The sequence below is a fragment of the Python bivittatus genome, unplaced genomic scaffold, assembly GCF_059951505.1.
Source record: "Python bivittatus isolate LINGU-HERP-01145 unplaced genomic scaffold, Pbiv_v1 ctg000840_np1212, whole genome shotgun sequence".
Taxonomy (NCBI): Eukaryota; Metazoa; Chordata; class Lepidosauria; order Squamata; family Pythonidae; genus Python; species Python bivittatus.
The window spans coordinates 19,942,926-19,965,130 of record NW_028277113.1 but is presented as its reverse complement, the minus strand read 5'-3'; the positions used below and the strand labels follow the sequence as shown (position 1 = coordinate 19,965,130).

The window sequence follows — 22,205 nt, the reverse complement described above, 5'->3', positions numbered from 1 at the left end:
GCTCTTACAGCAGTCACACTGCTTTTGTAAAGAACAGGGCATAGGGCATTGTCTAATCAATATACCAATTTATCAGTAATTAATTTAAAAGATTTTGTATGAGACATATTCTCAAACCTGCTCTCTTAAGATATTCAGCACTACCTCCCTTCAAAGTTATCATGCCAAGGAACTTAAACAGCACAGCTGCTGAAAATTTGTAGGCAGCAGCCCAAGACAATCAACAATCTAGAGTGCGACCTAGTTACCTTTCCTCAAATTTAATTTTAAAACCATATGTTTGTCAAGAAGGAAGCCACTCTTGGAAACAGCCAGAAAGAAAAGGGGTTCAACTATGCTTCCACACTTTTACACTTATTATTGCTATGACTGGTTTATATTCTACCTCCGCCAACGTGAAAAGGTTGAATTCCTCACATATGGTTATTTAAGAAGTCAAGCATTTGAGTAACAGGTCATGGAATACTAAATAGAATTTTCTTTTTGCTTGCTTTGCTTCATTTTCTGGATACTTGCCTTCTTCTTTTTTCTTTATCTTCAAGGCCTGTTTCTAGCCACCGTGCTGCTGGCTAATATGTTCCTTTCAAGGAAGTGTGTAACATCTTCACCCATTTGTCCCAATGGGTCCGACACTTGCCAGGTTTCTCTTGGGGACCTTTTTGACCGTGCTGTTAAACTCTCCCATTATATCCACTCTCTGTCTTCTGAAATGTTCAATGAATTTGTAAGTATTTGGGCATAAGGAAAGAACCAGTCCTGTAGCAGGGGCTCTCCGAGCGTTCCTGAACAACAACTCCAGGCACCCCTTGCCAGTCGTGATGCTTTCTGGATTTGCCAGGAATTGTAGATCAGCAACATCTGAACTGCCCCAGGTTGCCCACCAGTACTTTATAGAGGCAATCATTATTGTTAGTGATAGTTTTCTTATTTCTTCTGGCTCAGTTTCACAATGGGTAAAATGTAAAGTATTGGTTCAATGTTTATTATCTATTTAGAAGTGTAATTTCATAAGGCTGCCTTGATTATTGCTAGGTGGTACCAAGCAAACATTCATTGCTTATCGCAATTAAAGATTCTTAAACTATTGGTGAATAAGTTAGCAAAGCCCCACAATAAAGTAAGCTACACAGATTTGAAGTGCATTTCCAGAATGGGAATTCAACAGAATACTATATTTCATATCTTCAAGTTGAGATGAGAAACAGGGTTTTCAGAACCTGCTCTAATACACTTTTCAGCAGTGAAACAAGCTTACCTCCATTCATTTTAAAGTGAGATGTTCTGTATTTCTTAAGGCGCAAGTGTAGGAAATGGGATGGAGCAGCTAGTTAAGTTTCATTAATAGATCCATTGTAGTGAAAGCCTCATCTCCCCTGGGGAACAGAACAGCAACAAAGGATGTGGAAGAAGGAAAACGCTGTCTTCTATACATAGAAGTCATTTAAAGTAACAAAATGAAAATGTGCAAAACTAAGTAACAAATGTCCAAGTGAAAGCCTTGTTCAGAGAAAAATAACTAAATGCCTGCAAGATAGCATAAACTGCTTTTATTAATATGGGAAAACATGATGCTTCAAACCGATTTCCTTCCACAGTATACTTAGAGCCAAATCACATTTGACTAAGCCATGCAATAAGTTTATGAGACAAAATTAATGCCCTCCATAACTCTAGGATACATTTTACAAAGCAACCAGTGAAAACCAGAAACAGTCTATTCTTTCTCAAAAATCCTGATTATCTACTTGACTAAATGTCACCTTTGTTTATCGTCAGGACGAACGCTATGCTCAGGGCCGAGGGTTTATTGCAAAAGCCATTAACAGCTGCCATACTTCTTCCCTAACCACTCCTGAAGATAAAGAACAAGCTCAGCAGATACATGTAAGTTATGCCCATTTGTTGACAGATGTGAGCAAGTTCACTGGAAATCTAATGAAATCATTTCAAAGCGCGCAGTTACCGTACATAGAGTTATAATGGGGAGCTCTACCGTTGCCCCACCTCTGGAAGTGGTAGGAATAAGCAAAGGCCAAAAAAAGGAAGCATGTTCTGACCTATATGACTGAAAAAGTAAAACAATCCATTCACAATACAAAACAAGACTGTGTTTCACAAAGGCAGGAGAAGTACAAGGAGGGTTGATGAAAGCATCATTATCTATTCTAAGGAGAGATGAGGAGATAGTATTTTTCTGTATGGAGATGCATAGACAGTAGACTATAGACCAGTGTTTCTCAACCTTGGGAACTTTAAGATGTGTGGACTTCAACTCCTAGATGCTGGCTGGGGAATTCTGAGAATTGAAATCCACACATCTTAAAGTTCCCAAGGTTGAGAAACACTGGTCTAAAGTATATTGTCCATATAGTCTACAGCAGGATGGAAAAGCACATCAGGCAAGGAGGGAAAAATAGTTCTGAAAGGCCAGGGGCTAGAACTCCACTGCAATGGTCTCTTGTATCACAGTTTTCCTCTATGTCCCAGTTTTGGAAATAAAACACACCTGACTGAATAATCAAATTGTAAAAATAAGTTTCTACTCTGGCACTTGAAGAGGAAATCTCTGGAATGTCAAGGTGTCACTCGAGAGCCCATTCCTATTGATTCACTTTCAAATTTCAAATGCCATTCATCCGCTGAATAATCTGCCTTTTCAGAAACCAAAACATGTGCCACAAATATTTGAGATATGTATGTGCTTGGTATTTATCTGTGTTTGCACGGGCTACTTGGGATGTTTGAGCCTTTCAATATAGTAGCACAATAGCTCTTCTCCCAAGAGAAGCAGGAGGAAATTGATGCCACAGAATAGATGTATTTTGTTATGTAAGGAAAGTGAAAAGTGATAGTGTCAACATTGGAGAGGTCTCAAGGACAGCACAATAGTTAGGAGGATCCTAGGAAAGCAAAAAACCCTTTGATCTTTCAGCTCACCCCAAGCAGTGGCAAAGTTTCAAAAGAAAAGAAATCTCCCCAGAAGCAAAACACTTGAAATCAGCCCTGTGCCTGGGCATGTTTGCAGGACTGGATGTAGACAGAGTAAATGCTTCAGGATGAGGTATTAAATCGCCTACCACAGATTACATCTTCCATTATATCTTCAAATATTTTCTGGATCCCATATTTCTAAAAATGTATCATTAATACTCAGGCTAATCTTTAGATTAAATGGCATTCTATGCAACAGAGATGGAGTGATTTCTACCGGCACATAATACTGCAGAGAATTTACTGATAGTGTGATATTTAGGGCATTCTCTTATTTAGTTATATTTTAAAAAAAGAAAAAAAACTGGGAATTGCACTACAGCCTCTAGTTTAGCTATATCTGATAAATAGATAGATATAAACTTGCAGTAAGGACATTTTAAGGCAGTTTTGATAAGAATCTTACCTATCTCCTGTGTAGATTTTGCACACTAATTATACAATTTTGTTGCTAATGAACAGCATGAGGACCTCCTAAATCTAGTCTTGAGTGTACTCCGTTCCTGGAATGACCCTCTATTACATCTGGTCTCTGAGGTGCAAAGAATCAAAGAAGCTCCTGATACCATTCTCTGGAAGGCCATGGAGATTGAGGAGCAAAATAAACGACTTCTAGAGGGGATGGAGAAAATAGTTGGACGGGTGAGTCAAAAGTCCTCTGAAGTCCTTCCAGCTTCATAACACTATTCAGAATGTATAAAATGAGACAGAATTTTTTGTTTGTTTGTTTGGACTAAAAGGCTTCAAAGAAAGAAAGTTAAAAGTGCCAGCAAAGCCTTTCAGATGTAGAGATCTGTTTGGCATCTATAAGAAGTAGCCAAGTATCTTGTTCTTTACTAATAAAAAAGTTACTAAGGGCCAAACAACAAAGCAGAAAGCTTATCTTCTAATTTTTCTTAATACTAAAGCAAATATATGGCCCAACCTAGACTGAGAATCAGCATACAGGATAGGAGACTTTAATCTTTCCTCCTACCTCATATTTTATAAAATTAACACTATTCCCTTGCACATGAAAGTGCTGAAAAAAGAATAACTTTCTTTGATACCATTTTTTCTTTTTAACACTTTCTTGCAGAGAGGGAATTTAAACTTCTTCTTGCCCTATGCAGGCTAATACTAAAAAACAAAAACAAAAACTGATCTTACAAGAAAAATCTCAAAATCAACTGCATATTACATACTTACTATATCATATAGTTACCCTGAAAACAGTCAGTAAAACTTTTTAACATATATAGCTATGTGCCTTAGAAAAGTAACAGAATTAGTAAGCCTGTGCCATGGTTAATGAAGGTAATAAATAAAAGCTGTTGCATATCTTGTACATACTTTATACAGTAATGGATTAAAAGTGTTAAGCTAACATTCTTTCTTTACACATTTGTTTGAACCAAGAATGTTTCTGAATTGTCATTAATTTATTAGCTTAATTTCTTACGTGTCAAAGGCAAAATCTACTATGAAACTGAAGGAAAGTAGCTGAAAAGTAAATTCATCAAATGAGGTATTTCTAAGCAATTTTAAAAATAAAATGCAAGCCATTATTTTCTTTTCACATTTACATTTCCTTCAGTTGATACAGTTATTTTTTATAGCAAGACACCTATGCAGCATTTTCTATGTAAAATTTAAATACTCCTAGAAGAAGTAGCTGTCTGTTCTAAGGAAGGGCACTAAAACCATGTAAAGTACAAATGTTTTTCACAACCATATCGCGGGTAGAGACTGTATTTGCTCTTTTTCCCTGATCCATCAGGAACAGGCTAATATGACTGCCCTCCATCAAATTAGTGCAAGTCATGCTTGCAACACTTATCTGAAAATGCCTGCATGTTCAAGCATTTCAGATGATCATTACCTGCCAATGTTTCACTAGCGCACATGGGTCCTAGATCGCTAATACCTAGATGGGATCCTGACAAGCCCTATTATTCATTCCTCAGCAGTTTCTTTAAACTTTCCTGCCACTGTTTTCTTGAATTAATTACACAACATCAGGTAGAGTGTCTCTTTTTTTCCATAGTAAGATATTCAGCCTTTAATCCCCCCCAAATCCTAGAAATAATGTATTTGTCCTTTAGACTGCTTGCTGGTGTTTTCAGCTTGCCTCTGTTGAACTGCCAAATAACACAGGTTGGTTGTAACATCTAGAGGAACCTTTCCCAATCTAATGTTCAAATCTGAACACTGCATATGTTTTGTACAAGATGTTTTACTTCCATTTCACCAAAAGAAACTCTGTTTCATATTACAAGTTCATGACAAGATATATATACAAGATAATTAGAAAGCACTTTGAACATTAGAACTGCAAAGTAAACAGGTAAGACTTTCGGTGAAGATTATTTCAGTTGCCTACTTTCACCAAATAAAGGCTTTTATTATAATGAGGAGCAAATACAATATTCTCCCCATGAATTTACCTTCCTCTGCTTTAATTACTGGGCATTTTAAAATATAAGCCAAGATGTTCTCAGATTCCAAATTACTATCTGATAAATCTTCAGTCATATTACGGTACTCTAAGGCAGGGGTGCAAAAAGTTTGGGCCACAAGCATTTTTGGTACTATCAAAGCTAATGGGACCAGACATTTTGACCCCTGCTTTTTAAAATATATACATTGGAAAATGATGAGAGCCAGTTTTGTGTAGTGGTTAAGGCACCAGGCTAGAAACTGGGAGACAGGGAGTTCTAGTCCCACCTTTGGCACGAAGCCAGTTGGGTGCCCTTGGGCCAGTCCCTCAGCCCTCAGCCCTAGGAAGAAGGCAATGGCAAATCACTTCCAAAAATATTGCTAAGAAAACTGCAGGGACTTGTCCAGGCAGTCACCAGGAGTCAACACTGATTGAAAGGATATCTATATCTATATCTATATCTATATCTCTATCTACAACTGTATCTGTAACTATATCTATCAATTCATTACAGTTGTAGTACAGTACAAGCAGAGTACTCTGTCAATATATATAAGTCTATCTTAATAGATAATAAATGAAATAAAATTTAAGACAAAGTTTTTATACATTTATAAAACAACCTAACTAGCATCTATGAGTGAGGTCCAGGATGCAGTCTATATTTAAATTATAAAGTAGACATTAAAATTATATAAAGTATAACATCTAAAATTACAAAAAATTGATAATATCTAAAATTTGAATGAATTCTATTTACATAGAACATGTTTAGCTAGCGGAAAATTGGCCCATCAGGGTCTGGCGGATCTTCCGTGCTGCTGCACAACCCTAGCCACCTGCGCTGTAACAAAAGGCAGTTCATCTATAAGCAGTATCTGGGCATAGGCTGAGTCCGAGCGATCAGAGGTAGGATGAATCTGGTTCAAATGTCTCCGTAAAAGGAGCATCGAAGAAGAACATGTTCTGTAGTTTCCACTGCCCCTGTGGTTCCATATACACCCTGGAACCACAGGGGCAGAGCCTTTCAGCCAGTGGTATTTTTTTATATTTACCATCCAGTAGTGCAGAGGGGAGTACATGACATCAGGCAAGAGAGAAAGCTTTCTGATGGTTGGGTGTTTCTAGCTGTGTAAGATAGCTGGCAGCAATAACAATATATCTGTTGTGTACTGGTGACAGGAAGGCTGGGGCCTTCCCTAGATAGGCTTCCACTCCGTATCCTTTATCCTTTGCTTCAGGGTTTGCTTCACCTGATCGTATTTCATCTTCAGAACTGAGGAAGGAGAGTAGCCTAGATTTAAAAGTTTAGATTCAACAGCCTTGATCCATGTAGATTGAAAACTGTCCTGGAGAATTAATGGTGCTAGGGTCTCAGGATAAAAGTTAAGCTTTAACCAAAGGTTTATAAAAGCTAGACACACTCTTGAGTCAATTTTTATCATATCTGTCTCTAGTCATAAATGTGTGTCGGAGACACAACGAGGTATCTGGGGAGCTGCTCTGATGAATTTAGATGTACCCTCTCCAAGGAAGTCAAATGTCTATGTCTATGTCTATGTCTACGTCTATATCTATTTTTTTTTTCTATTAATCCAATCGTGTCCAATTCTCAGAGACTGCCTGGACAAGTCCCTGCAGTTTTCTTGGCATGGATTTTTCAGAAATGGTTTGCCATTGCCTGCTTCCTAGGGCTGAGGTAGCGTGACTAGCCCAAGGTCACCCAGCCAGCTTTGTGCCTATGGTGGGACTAGAACTCATAGTCTCCCGTTTCTAGCTTGATGCCTTAACCACCACACCAAATTGGCTCGATATAGATATAGATATAATCTATACAGTATCTATTGAAAGATGGGGGTATTTTAGAAGCAAAACAGTTATTTTAAACCTTGAAGATATTTAAAGCACACATTTTATCTCTTAAGAATTCCTGTATTTCCCACAGGGCCCTGGCCCCACCAATTTTGAAAGTGTGGCTCTCAATCTACCATACTAAATGGGGTTGTATGTAAGTTGTGCATCTCTGCTCTAAAGACTGACCAAGACATTCCTAGCAATTGTGAAATCTTTGAAGTTTTCTTTTTTTAATTTTGCACTTTCCTTAGGTTCACCCAGGTGACTTAGGCAATGAAGTCTATTCTAGATGGACTGGGCTCCCATCCCTCCAACTCGCTGATGAAGATTCTCGCCTCTTTGCCTTCTACAATCTGCTGCACTGTTTGCGTCGGGACTCCCACAAAATTGACAACTATCTGAAACTCCTGAAGTGTCGCCTCATCCATGACAGCAATTGTTGAACAGCTGTGGTCTCACTTAATTAAAATGATAGCACCACATCTTTTTAAAATAATCTGCTTTTAGCCTCACTGCTTTTATGTACACTTTATAGAAAAATCTCAGCTTGCAGGAAAAGATTTAGAGCCCCATTACGCTCACTTTTCTCTGGTTAAACTGTCAGATAAACAATTATTTTTTCTGTTGAGAGCACTTTAGACTTCTTCATTCAGATTGCAGCAATATTCAAATCAAGCAATAAAACACTGAAAATATGCAAAGAGATTATATTTATTGAAAGTTGGAACTGGGTGTAAAACAATGGGGCATATCAGTGGGACCCAGAGTTACATGCAACTCCCAAATGCGTTCGATACAATCCTTAGAACTCCTCCAAAACTGCTGCCAAAACTGTAGTTTTGAATGTGACAAAAAAGGGGGAAAGATTAAATACATTAATTTACTTTAATTGCAAATTAAATAAAATCAAATTTAGTTCTTGTCCTGATCCTACCTACTCTTTGAGATTCATCTCACAATATGGTACTAAAAGGCCAGGTATAGCTCTAAGCCATATACCACTTCCTCCAAATTAGTGCATGTCTGATTTAAATCTTTTGAAATGCTGACTTCTTGGTTGCCAGCTTTATAGAGCTGCTGGATATTGTGGAGTTTCTATACAAGAAGAGACAACCCTACTCAGACGACTGGATTTTCAATTAAAATCAAGAATTCTAGGACTTGTGTCCAGTGCCATCGTCTGGGTCTGACTTCCCTCCTCCAATCCAGGCTGTAAATAGTTAATCCAAGGAACTAAACTGTAAGACCTTTGTCTAACAGGGAATGTATTAAAGTTATAACATAAGAATTCAAGTGGGTACCCTACTTTCAAATGAGATGTTTATATATAGCAATTTAGGGAAGCAGAACTCGTCTGTTTTTCCTTTTGCTTTTTCTATGATTTGAGGCTGCAAGCTTGTCTCTTTTGTGAGGGAGGGGCAGTCTGTGTCCATTCCCTGTTTCAATAATTGCATTCATATCACTGTGAGAAGTCTCTTTTTTATTTGCAACAATGGTACTCATTCCTGAAAATAACAGGCCAAAACATATAGGCCATTCTAAAGGAATCTATTTTCTTGATTTCACTTTCAATCTCAGTGTTCAATGTAACATTGGGCATTATGTTTACCTTTCACTTTCCTGTATGGAAAAATGTCTAGATCTGGGGCTGACATTGTACAGATCTGTGAATTTTGAGATCTAGGTATGGTTATTAGTGATCATAATTTTATGGATCTTGGTAACTATTGCACTTCACCTATCCCATCAGGGATCTCAGTGAAGGACGAGAAACGGGCAAAAGATGTGTTGTATAGAGTTCAAGCTTTTATCAATTAGACTTTTGATAAAATAAGAACACACAATCTATCTCCAAAGCATGTGTATGCCATTTTACTCATATAAAGCAATCAAAGCAATCTTTATCATATGCCAGAAACAGTTTTACCAGGAGCTCTGCAAACAACTACATATAGTTTCTACACTAAGAACTTTATAAAATGTAAAAACTCTAAAGTGTTCTTAATGATATTGCTCTAAATATATTTTACCAATACTTCAATTTCCAAATTCTGAAAAAAACTTATTTACTTGATGTAAATGCTGCTTTTCTGTTCAAATTGATAATATTTCGCGGAACCTTAATCTCCATACTTTCAGGACAATTTGTTAGGCTTTCCTTTGTGCATCCTTTTTGGTTTTAGAAGTGTCAAACAATCAATAAAAGTGGTGAGTGTGCAGTTATAGCACTCTCCTGGGTGGAAGCTGGAAGTCCTGATAATCTTATCAGGGAATGGCTCTGTCCTTGGAAAATCTCTGATATATTGATGCAGACAAAAGGACTTAAGTTACTTTAGACTAAAACTCTAGGTGATCAATCATCCTGATTCTGCCTTTTGAATAGCTCTGTAGTGAATACATCATTTTAAAGTGGTACTTGCCATTAAGTACCATGAAGCCTGTTTAATTAACTTACCTGCCTACAATACTTGTAGTGTAGCCAGTAGGCTACAAAGATTCTTGCATCAAGAGTCATGCTTGGTGTCAACAAGGCAATATAAAAGCAGACTCAGGAGCAGTAAACTTAGTGGGGCTGATAATTTTGTTCCCTGCTACAGTGGAACCTCAGGTTACGAATTTAATTTGTTCCGTGACTCTGGTCGCACCCCAAATTGGTCGCAACCCGAAGGAAATTTTCCCATAAGGTTCAATGTAATTACTGTTAATCCGTTCTGGCGTGGAGGACAGGGAAGCGGCTATTGCTTGGAGGGAGAGTCCCCCTCCCTACGACCATGTGTCAGGGGAGGAAAAATGGCCGCGGACCACGTGTCAGGAGTGGAAAATGGCCACGGATGTGTCAGGGGCGGAAAAATGGCCGCAGACCTCGTGTCAGGGGCAGAAAAATGGCCGCGGACCGTGTCACGGGAGGGAAAATGGCCGCGTATCCTGCTCGTATCCTGAGGCGGAGTTCGCAAATCGAGGTAAATTTTTGCAGCTGGAGCTGGTCGTAACCCGAAAAGTTCGTTAACAGAGGCGTTCGTAACCCGAGGTTCCACTGTATATCAAAAAATGAAGCAAACATCTTTTAGTAATCGGGACTTTTGTTGCTCATAAATTAAACAGATACAAAAAGTTCTTATCACAGTTCTGTGAACCACTTGTCACTACAAGAATGCCTGTCATATTTCAATTTTATGAGAAATTCAATTCCTAGTATTGATCTAATTTATTAATGCCTATAGTGTCAGTTACTGATTTCCCTACAATGCACTGAATATGCCTAATATGATGCACCCAATACCATGGATGCATGGCTCATTTTCACAGGATTGCAAACAAGACATCATCTTTGCAGGCATCGATATGGATTTACAACTCTGGGCATATTCTTGAATGTGTAGCAAACCAGCTGTGATTATGAAACCTCCACTTACTGAAGCAGAAGAAATTCTAGAATTTTTGGCTTCCATATGTGGTTGAACTTCCATCAGCAATTGCTAATAATAAATAGTGCAAGATAACTAGCTATAGGCCAGTATCATCAATTTTAAATTGCACAAGTCTAAGTCAGAAATTCATAAAGGAAAAGTCTGAGTCTATACATATACATATATACCAAAGCATTCTCTAAGAGTTCCATGGTAAATTATTTTAATAATATAATGTCTGACACTGGGTAGTACCTAAGTTTATAGGTGGTCATGTAGCAAGTTTTATTTATTAAATTTCTATATTGCTTCAATCCTGCAGATTCTAATGAGTAGACAATTTATAGATACAGGTAATATAATAAATATCATGAGAAAAATACATATGACAAAAAAACAATGACCAATTAATATAATCCTACATTCTGGTATTGGTCCTACTCAGACTAATCAATCTTCAAAGGCCTTCCAAAAAAGCCAAATTTGTTGTCTCTGATTATTTTGTAACAAATTCTAGAGCAGTGTTTCTCAACCTTGGCAACTTTCAGATGTGTGGACTTCGACTCCCAGAATTGAGCCAGCTGGGGAATTCTGGGAGATGAAGTCCACGCATCTGAAAGTTGCCAAGTTGAGAAACATTGTTCTACAGTATCCCTCTAGATACTCTAGATTGTGGCAGCAAGAATTATTTGCGAATTACTAACATATATATATTACTTAGGAATAGTCAGGCTGGTGTTTTCTTGATTTTTTTTTTAACTACCCCCCCCCCCCCCCCGCCACCAGCATGTGTTTTGTGTAATTCAAAAACTAGAGGCTCTCTACTTTGGTCTTTAAACTACTTACAAAATTCTTAATTTTAATTAGTTATTTAGTCAGTTTTATATCTCATGTTTACACTAAGAGTTCAAGTCTGCATATATAACTCTCATCCCTCTCATCTTTTCCACAACAACCACTAGGTGAAGTAGATTGGAGAAAGAAAATATAGGTGGAGTTGAGCCTGGGTCTCCTGGGCCTAATCTAACAGGTTAACCACTTTACTTGCCTTGCCTTGTTTACTGATTATATTAGTTTATTTATTAACACCCAAGTTTTCTTTTTATTCCATTAGGAATTCTTTGTGGGAATTCTCTCCCACACCATTTCAAAAGCAAGATATTTCCATAGAAAATACAGTGTGAAATGAATTTGGATTTTAGATGTCTATTTCCTATATTATTTTATTGTAGCTTGTGCAGAATTCAAAAAGTCCATTTAGAAAGATCTATAGCCTCAAAAATACCCAGTGGAAATTCTGGGATATTTTTTTCTTGAATAGCATTGGTCCCAATGATTCTATATAGCAGTGTTTCTCAACCTTGGCAACTTGAAGATGTGTGGACTTCAACTCCCAGAATACTGGCTGGGGAATTCTGGGAGTTGAAGTCCACACATATTCAAGTTGCCACGGTTGAGAAACACTGCTATATAGAAACTGTTTTTGAAGTCCTGCAATGACAGTGTTGCTTTTCTTCTAGAATAAAGTATTGATGTTTTTCTCTCTCACACACCCATACCCCAGAAGGCCCAGCACATATGCAAAATAAATCACGTGGTTCACTACACTTTCAGTGTAAGCTACTCCTTTCCCCACTTCTATGACAACATTCACTTGGGAAAATCATTATCAGGCTGAAGCACCATTTCAATATATTAATGCTAATTTTCTCTACAACTCTGCTTGCTATGTTACTTTATAGCAGGAGTAGGCAGCTATATTTTTGGCTTCTGTAATTCCATCTGATTGCCACTGAAAATTAGCAGAAAACCAGGATTTTTAAAAGTCTATAGTATTCATTATTTTATTCTATACCACTCTGACTTTAGCTTTTTTTCTGTTTGTGTCTGTATCCTTTTAAATAATTCCTTCTGCAGGTTTCAAAGATTATTTTTACTGTCCCCACCCACTGCAATGCTTAGTGGGGAGGGGAGTCCAATGCAACTGTCAGGCCATGAAAAATTGCCTGTCTTTGCTTTACAAATATATCATCATAAAGCAACTTGCTCAATCTGTTATTTTTTAAACTGAGTTAAGAAATTTCTTTTTGTATACCTGTCAGCTTAATGATACCATATAAGGAGTTTCAAATAAATGTCCACATTATATTTCAGTCTGAGACTGAAAAAGTTATATGTGATGCTTGAGAAAAACATTTAGCAAGATACTGGCTAAAGGAAATTAGGAATAGGTGACTGACCCAATTATCTAAATCACTACAAATTATTTTTCTATATAGTCTTTTATTATCCATAACATGCCATATAGCACATATTTTCAAATTACCTGACACTCTAACAGAATACCATCTGTATATAAAAATCACTAACAAATATAAATACCTGATCTGGTTTTATTGCTAAATTGTGGAGTAGCACTGGGATTAAATATACAGATGTGTTCAAAGGTTTCAGTTAAAGTGTGGGAAGGCTGCCCATTTTAAATACGTACTACTTTGTTTCTATGTTGTTGGAAATAACATTTTTTGTGGTATTCAGCCCCAAACAATAATTTATTGCATTATTCATCTTGAAAAATACTAACTAATTACAGTTCTTCCACACTGCTTTCTGCAAAGCAGAAAGAATAATTTCTATTGGTGGAAGGAAACTCCTAAATAGTCTCATGAACTACTTTCTCCCATAAGAACCCACAAGACCCTTGAGACTGATTTCAGGCTGAAGCCTAGCTCTTTGTTTCGTCAGTGACAGGTACAACAATTGAGTTCAACAGACATGACCCAGAAAGTTTAGAATGCTGATCCAGGGAGAGATCGGCAAATCCCCTATTTTTCCATACTTTGATATTGAAGACCTACCACTTAAAATAACCCCGCAATACATAATCCACTGTTTTAATATTAGTTGTATTTTTATATGTTGCTGGTTCATATTTCAAATGGTTTCAACCATTTGAAACCAGTCAGATTCTATGTGTCTTACAGAAATGAAGTGTTAAAAGCAAAGACATAAATAAAAAATTACATTACAATTAAACTACTAACCAAACAGTTATAAAAGAAGTAGCATCATAGTATGTCAATCCCCAAAGGCCCTCTGGAAGAGTGATGTTTCCACCAGCTTCTGGAAGGCCATGAGGTTAGGGGCCATTTATTTTCAGGGAGCAAGCTGTTCTAGAAGAAGAGGGCTTCTACAGGGAATGCTTGCCATTGGGCCCCCTCACACTATACCTCTTGATAGGTGGAAGCCCTCAGCAGCTGCTCCCTAGTAGAATAGGTGGGAAGGGATAGGGAAATAATGGGGAAATGGTCTCTAGATTTAACATTTAAGAAAATATTTGAAATTGCTATCTCCATGGAAACTGCCGCTAGAGATACTAGAGAGGTGCAAACAAGAGTAAATGCAAATGTGAATAAACTTGCAATAGCAAACAGGGTGATACATAAAAACTGAGTTATTCTTGTGGCAGAAGTTACATGCACCAATTCAATTCAGATTTAAAGCACAAGGTAGTAGAAAATGCAATACAGTATAACATATCCAAATGCAATATCACATTATATACAGTATCCAAAAAACCTGTCGCTCAGGGAAAAGCAAATGATTTGCTAAAGATAAACGACTAAGCAACTACCTAAAAAGGAGACAAGTTGTGGATGTCATAGACAAAAATCTTGATACTGAAAGTGAAACAATGATTGCTAATCTGGAAATCTAGAGCATAAAATGTGAAATTAGACCAACGATATGGCTCACACCAAAAGTGATACCAGTTCTGCTACATCAGTTGTATCTCAGAATACATTTGATAAGCATTTCAGAGATGCTAAACTAAAGCCATAAGAAATACTATTAAACATATATACTCAAAAAAGATCAATCCCATTGGAATGATACCTAGAATTGTAAAATACAATAACCAGCAAGATATGTTGGATGTACAGTATTTGTTGTGAAAACAGGAGAACACCAATTTTCACAAAACATGTCCAGCTCCACATGTCATATGCAAAAATATAGAAACTGAACTTGATCAGATGGAAGCTGAGGGAGTTCTTTCAAAAGCTGATCGGAAATACTGAGCTATACCTGCAGTTCCAGTAGCTAAAAAGAAAAGAACAATCAGGATGTAAAGTTACCATTAATCCACTATTACATACTGGACAATACCCGTTGCCTAGAATTCAGGACTCTTTTTCTATCTTCACTTGGGATGATATTTCAGCAAAATGGATTTGGCAGAGGCTTATTTACAGATGGAAATGGAGGAAGATTCTGAAGTGTTTCTCACACAAAAGGTATTGTTGTAGCAGACTTGTTTTGGGAATAGCATCTGCACCAGTGCTTTGGCAGACAACCATGGGCCAAACACTACAAGGCTGAACTGGCACCCACTGCTGTTTAGATGACATAATTGTCATTGAAGAAAACAATGAGGTACATCTGCAAAATCTCAAGGCAGCGTTACAGAAATGGACAGACATGAGTCCTTTAAACATAGTATTACATTCTGCAATCATACAATGGGCATACAAGGCCTATGCAAGTGTACAAGAAAATTCAAGCAGTTGTGAATGCTTCAAGTCATATCACAGCCGTGATCCTTTTTAGAATTTGTTAATGTAACAGATTCTTGCCAAATTTAATCAGAGTGCCACAACCCTTGAGCACTTTACTACAAGTGGGAAGGTCATAGCAATGGGCAAAACAACACAAACAAGCTTTCACGAAAGGAAAGAAATGGTTACATCGGACATAGTGCTCATACATTATAACTCACACTTACCAGTGAAAGTGACTTGTGTTGTTTCCCAAGATGGTATTAGCAGTTATATCACACATCATGAAAGATGGCAGTAAACACCTGATAGATTTTGCATCATACTCCCTCACAAATGCAGAAAGAAAGTATGCACAAATAGATTGATTTAACTCTCTGGAGAGTTAAACGTTTCAACCAACTTTTATACAGGAGATAATTTATCTTCTTGATTATCCACCATTGTCAGTCTTCAATCCATAAAAAGGGATTCCACTCACAGCAACTGCTTGAATACAGCAGTGGGGTTTGTTCTTTGAAGGGCAGAGATACAAAATAGAATTTTAAAACATACCCCAAATTGTGCAAATGTAGACATCCTATCTTGTTTACCTCTACAAAGTAAACAATCTAAAACAGCCCTATTAGATGGGGATTCTATACACATGTTTTGTGTCACAGAGCATGAACATTTTTCATCATCACTGAGATGATGCAGGCACACTAGGTGAGACCCAGCACTGTCTTGGGAACTTCAACAATCCAGAATGGCTGGAATACACACACCAGTCTTGAGTTCATGGAGTTTTATCAGCACTGTGATAGAATCCTGAAATAATAGGTTTTCCTGAAAATTGTGACCATCACAATTTGTAGCTCAACAGCTTTTATATTTCTGAAAAAGAATGGAATCAGACATAGAACTTCAGCAGTATATGATCCAGGTGCAAATAGATTGCTTGTGCAAAGTGTCAAGAATGCTTTACAAGCAATGTCTGGAAATTCAACTTCACATTAAATCAAAAGCATGCAAATTTCTGCTTGCATAAGACAATGTTGTAAATGCAACAATAAATCAAATACCAGTGATATTGTTCTTAGGTTGTACCTTATGTTCAAAGTTGGACTTTTTCAACCCTAATCTGAGAAATGTTCAGAGCACAGAGTTGAAAATGTCAAGCAATCTTCTGATGCTGAAACACAACATGTTGACTGGCTGAAGAGATAAGAGGTATGGAAAGATGTAGTTGTGAATGACATGGTTGGAGACTCAACTGGAATTCCTGAGTTACCACTAGTAGCATCTATCCCCCAAAGAGATACACAAATGGTAGTTGCTCCAGTCAACAGGACTATTGGATATTCAAGGATTTCTGACTGTGGTGATAGACATTATCCTATTTGCATATGTAAGCTACCACAGTGCTGGATGTGTAATTATAACAGGGTGTGTATCTTGGTCGGAAGGAATATACTGTATTGGGTTACTACTGTTTTTGGTTTATGTCTGTGATTATTATTGTTGCTTGGTTACATGTGTACAAGCAGCCAAAGGTTATTCTTGCAGACTCACAGTACTTTTATAAATTTCAGTAAGGCAAACAGCATAAAAACCTACTCCTGACTTAAGTGTCTTTTGTCTCCTTAGTACAGACAGAAAGGATGATTTAACATTCAGTTCAATTTATCTCAGAGCAAAGAACACTGAATGGGCAGATTCTATCTGAATGTCAAGAAAAAATTCTGATGAGAAAGAGCAGTACAACAATGGATCCAATAACCTATGGAGTTGGTGAGCTCCTCTTTGCTGGATGTATTCAAGTAGAAGCTGGACAGTAGGGTGTGCTAAATATTTGAAAGATGTGCTTTGCAAAGCATGCTAGCTCTTACAAAGCATTTCTCCTTAAAACCCTGAAGCAACCACTTCCTTTGGAAGGCTTGTGTGGCTGCTTCAAAAGCTGTCTCCAACTGTCTGCACATGCACACTTAGACAACTTTATTGGTAGGACCAGCAGCAAAGCAAAGCAGCTGTGCATGCACCTATGCATTCACGGGACGTGGCTACTTCAATACTTCAGAGAAAGCTGCTTCAGTCCAGCAAGCATTTTTTGTGGAGCAGCTCTTCTGAATGCTTTGCACAGTCCTCTGTCAATGATGTTGGACTCGACAGCATAAGAGCCTCTTTCTAACTATGATTCAATTCTGCACATATTGTCTTAGAAGTCTTACTTATTCTGATGGGTCTTATTCCCAGGTGATATGACTACATATTCAGCCTTAGCTAATTAAAATATTTGTATTATACCTCTTAGCTAACTAACATTATCTACCAATGACCAAGAAAAACATGGCAAGATAGAGTCAAGAAGCAGTAGCAACAAGAAATCCAGATTCTGTTAAATGCTAGCAAGGAATAAAACTGCTTGGTAAATTGTTGCCTAAAAGCAGCAATGGTAGGTAATTACATGTATTGAAATGAAAGCCAGTCCCAAGGTTTAAATGCCCCAGCTGAAAAGATGTCTATTTTACAACTACTTTAGAAGGTAAAGGTATAGCAAACTAGGCCTCTAAAGATGTTAATGGTTGAATGCATTCCTAACTACTACACAAACATTCGAGCATCTGTAGCACAAGCCGTTTAGAGCTTAAGAGCAGCCTTTTAAATTGAGTTCAAACAGAAACTAGCAACAAACTTAGTTCTTTCACAATTGCCAGCTTATGCTATCTGTAACAGACCAATCTTCAGGCAAGCTGTTTTGTGTCTGCTTGGTTTGGAATATTAATATAAAGACACAGACTAGCCCAGGAGCAACATGGCTCTTGTACCTCCTGATACTCTTGCAAAATGAGGGAGAGTTCAACAGCGTGGTTATTTCATATACAACTCTGCCTGCAGACATATTCTCATTTATATGTAAATGTTATATGCAGATGCAGTTGTATACACAAAATTCAGTTCTTTCCTCAATATCCATTTGTCTTTTTTAGAGTTCATTTTAGAAGCTTACATTAATGGCTTTGGCTTCCTTTGGAAACTTAGTTCGGTTGCTCTCTCGTAGGGTGATGATGGTCACAGAAAACATCTTTATGAAAGAGACTCATCTGGGCCCATAGACTGTTCAGTTAGCTCACCACCTTAATATTTTTATTTGCCATAAGTAGAAAATACGTAAGATAGATGCCACGTTGACAACGTCTTTAAAATGAAAGCCACTGAGATCAGTATCTCAGGAATAGCAACATAGTGGAGGATATTTTTCTTCCTCTATTTCATATGGAAAGCAGAAAATCGCCAAAATCTTTTTCAGGTGGTTAGATCGTCAGTGTGAGCATATTTTCCTGTTAAATCCTGCAGTGCTACATAACAAACATTTCTGCTGATGTATTTATTTTCATAATAAAATAAAATCAACTGCCCTTTAAAAAATAATGCCTAGTATAATTTCACCAAAGGATTATAATTCCTTTCTAAAATTAAACCACATTCCAAGTAGTTTATCTGAGTAATCATCCCTGCATATTGGAAAACAGTTGCTAGAAAACACATTTTGCTATGGGGAGTAAAAGCAGCTTCCATATTGTGTGTCAGAAACATCTACTGGTTTACTATGGAAATATTTTCTGTAAACCTTCCAGATGCATTAACAGACAAAGGTACGACGGTATATGAATGCTAAATCTGATCAGGTTTATCGTTCTTCAAATATTTAACCGCTGCTCCTAAAATTATGCCTTGGGAAAGAATTCTAAGCTGCATCTTACTGCAAGCTGCCAGCTGAAGAGAAAAAAATATAACATTTAAAAGCCTGGTTAAAGATTAACACAAACAGATATAAGGAGATTTCTAGGAAAGAATCAGGAGAGCTGCAGCTGTATCCCTGCTACCTGCTGAGGGTTGCTAGGCAACTGAAGCCTACCACTGCCCCGAGGGCCCTTTATTTTACAATGAGGATATTTGAGAGTGTTTTTCCTTAAGGATTTTCAGTCAGCCTATTGAGGTGCAAATACGTGTGTGTGTGTGTGTGCACCTCAATAACATATATCCTTTTAAAATCAAGTAAAATGGCATCAGCTAGGATTTTGTAATATCAATCATTTGCTGGTGGGGTGGGGAGTTTCTTGTGGAACTGACCAATGTGGAAACAATGCATACTTTTAAATTGTGACATTTTGACTCTGTGGGAAGAATTATTTGCTATTTGTTTTAAAGAAAACCTTAGTTCATGTCAGATATGAACCTCTAGACAATCATTAGTTTAAACTGCCTGCTATGTGTTCAAAAATTTCAGTCAATTTAAAACTGATCTGAATTGCAAATATGATGGTAATAAACCATTTGGGAGCAAGCAATGTATTTCTTTTCTCTCTCTTGCAATGTCTTCTTTAAGGGGCTTCTGCTGCACTGAAATATGAAAATGCCAGTTCCACCATGTACATTGCCAACAAACATGGAAGTGAAATGGAAAGGAGGGGGCTTAGCAGTGAAGAAACTGATCTGTTTAACTGGAAGTTGCCACGAGATCAGAAGCAGTCTCCCCAAACAGACTTTTGTAATAAAATTCATTTCTGTTTCTGGAATCTGGTTGTAGTTACATTCTTTTTCATTTTGGGTGAAGGAAGAGATGAACTAAAGTGTTTGGTTTAGGGCGCTTTGGAGAGTTCTTCATTCGGAAAATCACTTTATTTTCTTACTTGAATTACTTAAAGACACGAGGAGGGAAAATCAGTTTTCAATAGCATTATTGCAACAAATCCAGTATTGCCTTACAGAGGTGACAGTTTAAAAGACCACTTCTCTTGACAATATGCTATAACACACACTGCTGCTGTAAATATGGCGCTTCATTTAACTGACAAAGCCTTCTTGATTCAGTAAAGACAGTCGCAGTGGATTTCACATGAGATCTGGGGCAATTCTTTCTTTTTATGTTAAAGGCTATGAGTGAAGAGGAAAGCTACAGCCTAATTCAGGGTAGAAGTCAGCAACATCTGAAAGACCAGCCAGTTCCCTAACCCTGATCTAATGTTCCCAACTATATGCACATTTCACGTCAAGGAAGAGAGTGAGACAATGTGCACTAGATCTAAACGTTGCTTTCTATGCCAGCGCCCTCCACAGCGCATTCAACAGATCAAATGCCCTCTCGGCAAGGTTTCCTATCAAGTGAAAAGCTTACATTCACACAGCTTGAGGTTTATAAATTCTACCTTCACAGAGTTAACTCAATAGGTGAATATAGGAATTGGGTCAAACTTCCCCTTTCTGTGTGTGACTGTTGATAGAATTAACTGCATTTTATAGAATATCCTTATATTTTTTAAACGTAAGGATATTCTAAAATCACAGTTTTAAGAATATTAGAAACAATTCACTACAGATTAGGACTGAACCTCAGTCTGACACTCCCAGTCATCTGCCCCAGCATCTTTACCTACACCATTCCTCTTTATTTATGTATTTATTTTTGTCCCCCACATTGTAGAGAATCATATCATACACACTGGTTGAAAAAGAAAAAGAGAGAAACAGTCATGGAATCCAAAAATTTGTACTAGCCTCTTGGCTAAAAATGAATCAAGAAAATGTTATCAAAATCTATCTTTTAAGAGAATCAAAGTAAAACCTGACATTCAGAATTCTCTTTGTGACTTTGTCCTGGGCTTTGCCAGGCAAAAGAAAGCGGAAAGTGGAGAGGACGCTGTACGTGCATACGGGTGCACACAAAGACACATGCATAAGTAAATAAGATCTAAAGGCCTATTTTATTTCTTATTCAAAATACTATAGAATGGTTATCAAGTTAGTGAGTTATCTTAGTAAACTAGTGATGTTCAAATGGCCATACAAGTTATAACATGCTTACCTGTACTGTAGAGTTAGTGTTTATCACTCACAACTGGAGAGTACATCCTGAAATTAGGAGGAAAGGTCTGTTATCTGATATCTATTACAGAGAAGAATGACCCCCTAGACCCAATTTTGTTTGTTAATTATGCTTTTCTTCTTATTGGTGCCTGTTGCTTTGCTCAGAAGAGAAAAAGGAAGGTAAAATATGGAACAAGCAGTCTTATATGACTAATGAATTATATTCTGCTGTGTTTTAGAATGAACCAACTTGTCTAATTCTTTAGGGGGAAAAAAACTACAATTCTCGGGTATACTTTGCCCCCCATTGTTAGTGCTTCTCATGTAGACTTCCCAAATCACCACAGGTAGAAGCAGATATGGCTGTTAGGGTGTGATCATATGCAAAAGAGGTCAGGGTTCTTGAACTTTTAATGACTGCAGAATAAGGAATTTGCAGCACTGCAACTCATAAAATAAGTTTTATAACTTAAAACTTACAAAATTTATGCTTTGTTTGTAGTCTTTCTTTCTAGATACATTCCCCAGTGGGAACTGAAAATGATAAGAGGGTTGCATCTCAGAAGAGGGTAAGGTATAATTAGATTCATCATTTATCTGGCTAAGTAATGAATTCTAAGATATTGATTAGACACATTTTTTGAAAAGAGAAAGGGATGATCTTTCTATAGTAATTGGACTATAGTATACCACAATTCTTTTGCTGCCAAATATTCAAGATGGTTAAGTTGTGCAGACATCTGATGTTAGATTATCATAATAACAAGTATGTTTCACTCCTTTTTATTCATACAGCAACTTCCATTATTAGAATTATATTTTTCATCAATGACACCAACTCAATTTGAGTTCATGATCCACATATTTATCCCTTTAACAAATTTCTGTTAAAAATTAGCTTAATACATCACAAAGGAGTAAAATAATTAAAAACTTGGCAAATCTGATCTTCTAGCTCTAGTCTTTCCTTAAGGGGAAATAATAACGCCATGAGATTAGCTCAAATGACAACTTGCTCCCTTCCTGCAGTGTTCCTATGTTAGACAAACAAAACAAAAAATGTCCAACATATAGAGTTTAAAAACAAGACTGAAAAATATGACAATCAAAATAGTTAATTAGCTGACT

The 22,205-nt window shown here is 37.2% G+C and overlaps 2 protein-coding genes across 41 annotated transcripts in view; one reads left to right on the top strand and one right to left on the bottom strand.

The window, feature by feature from the left end:
• The window catches only part of LOC112540344 (uncharacterized), a 542,784-nt gene that overhangs the window by 261,561 nt on the left and 259,018 nt on the right, over positions 1–22,205 (bottom strand). For 7 of the 40 annotated variants that reach the window (XR_015793947.1, XR_015793942.1, XR_015793938.1 and 4 more), the window contains 4 exons: positions 21,558–21,611; positions 21,076–21,122; positions 1,256–1,373; positions 517–704 (listed from right to left, as the gene is read on the bottom strand). The exons of 1 other annotated variant lie outside the window; for it this stretch is intronic. The gene's annotated coding sequence lies outside the window, so the exon portion shown is untranslated. Of the gene's footprint in view, positions 1–516; positions 705–1,255; positions 1,374–3,397; positions 3,604–14,781; positions 15,745–21,075; positions 21,123–21,557; positions 21,612–22,205 lie in introns of those variants that run through there. 32 more of the 40 variants (XR_015793935.1, XR_015793944.1, XR_015793945.1 and 29 more) reach the window with 12 other exon arrangements.
• PRL (prolactin) lies at positions 542–7,923 on the top strand. Its single transcript, XM_007435042.3, has 4 exons — positions 542–724; positions 1,777–1,884; positions 3,454–3,633; positions 7,516–7,923. The coding sequence occupies exons 1-4, from the start codon at positions 575–577 to the stop codon at positions 7,705–7,707; spliced, it is 630 nt and encodes a 209-aa protein (XP_007435104.2). The 5' UTR covers positions 542–574; the 3' UTR covers positions 7,708–7,923.

Excerpts from the sequence above, each read along its gene's own strand:
- PRL (XM_007435042.3), top strand. The coding sequence starts at position 575 with ATGTTCCTTTCAAGGAAGTGTGTAACATCTTCACCCATTTGTCCCAAT. Across the intron at positions 725-1,776 it reads CTGAAATGTTCAATGAATTT|GACGAACGCTATGCTCAGGG; the intron begins GTAAGTATTTGG and ends GTTTATCGTCAG. Across the intron at positions 3,634-7,515 it reads TGGAGAAAATAGTTGGACGG|GTTCACCCAGGTGACTTAGG; the intron begins GTGAGTCAAAAG and ends CACTTTCCTTAG.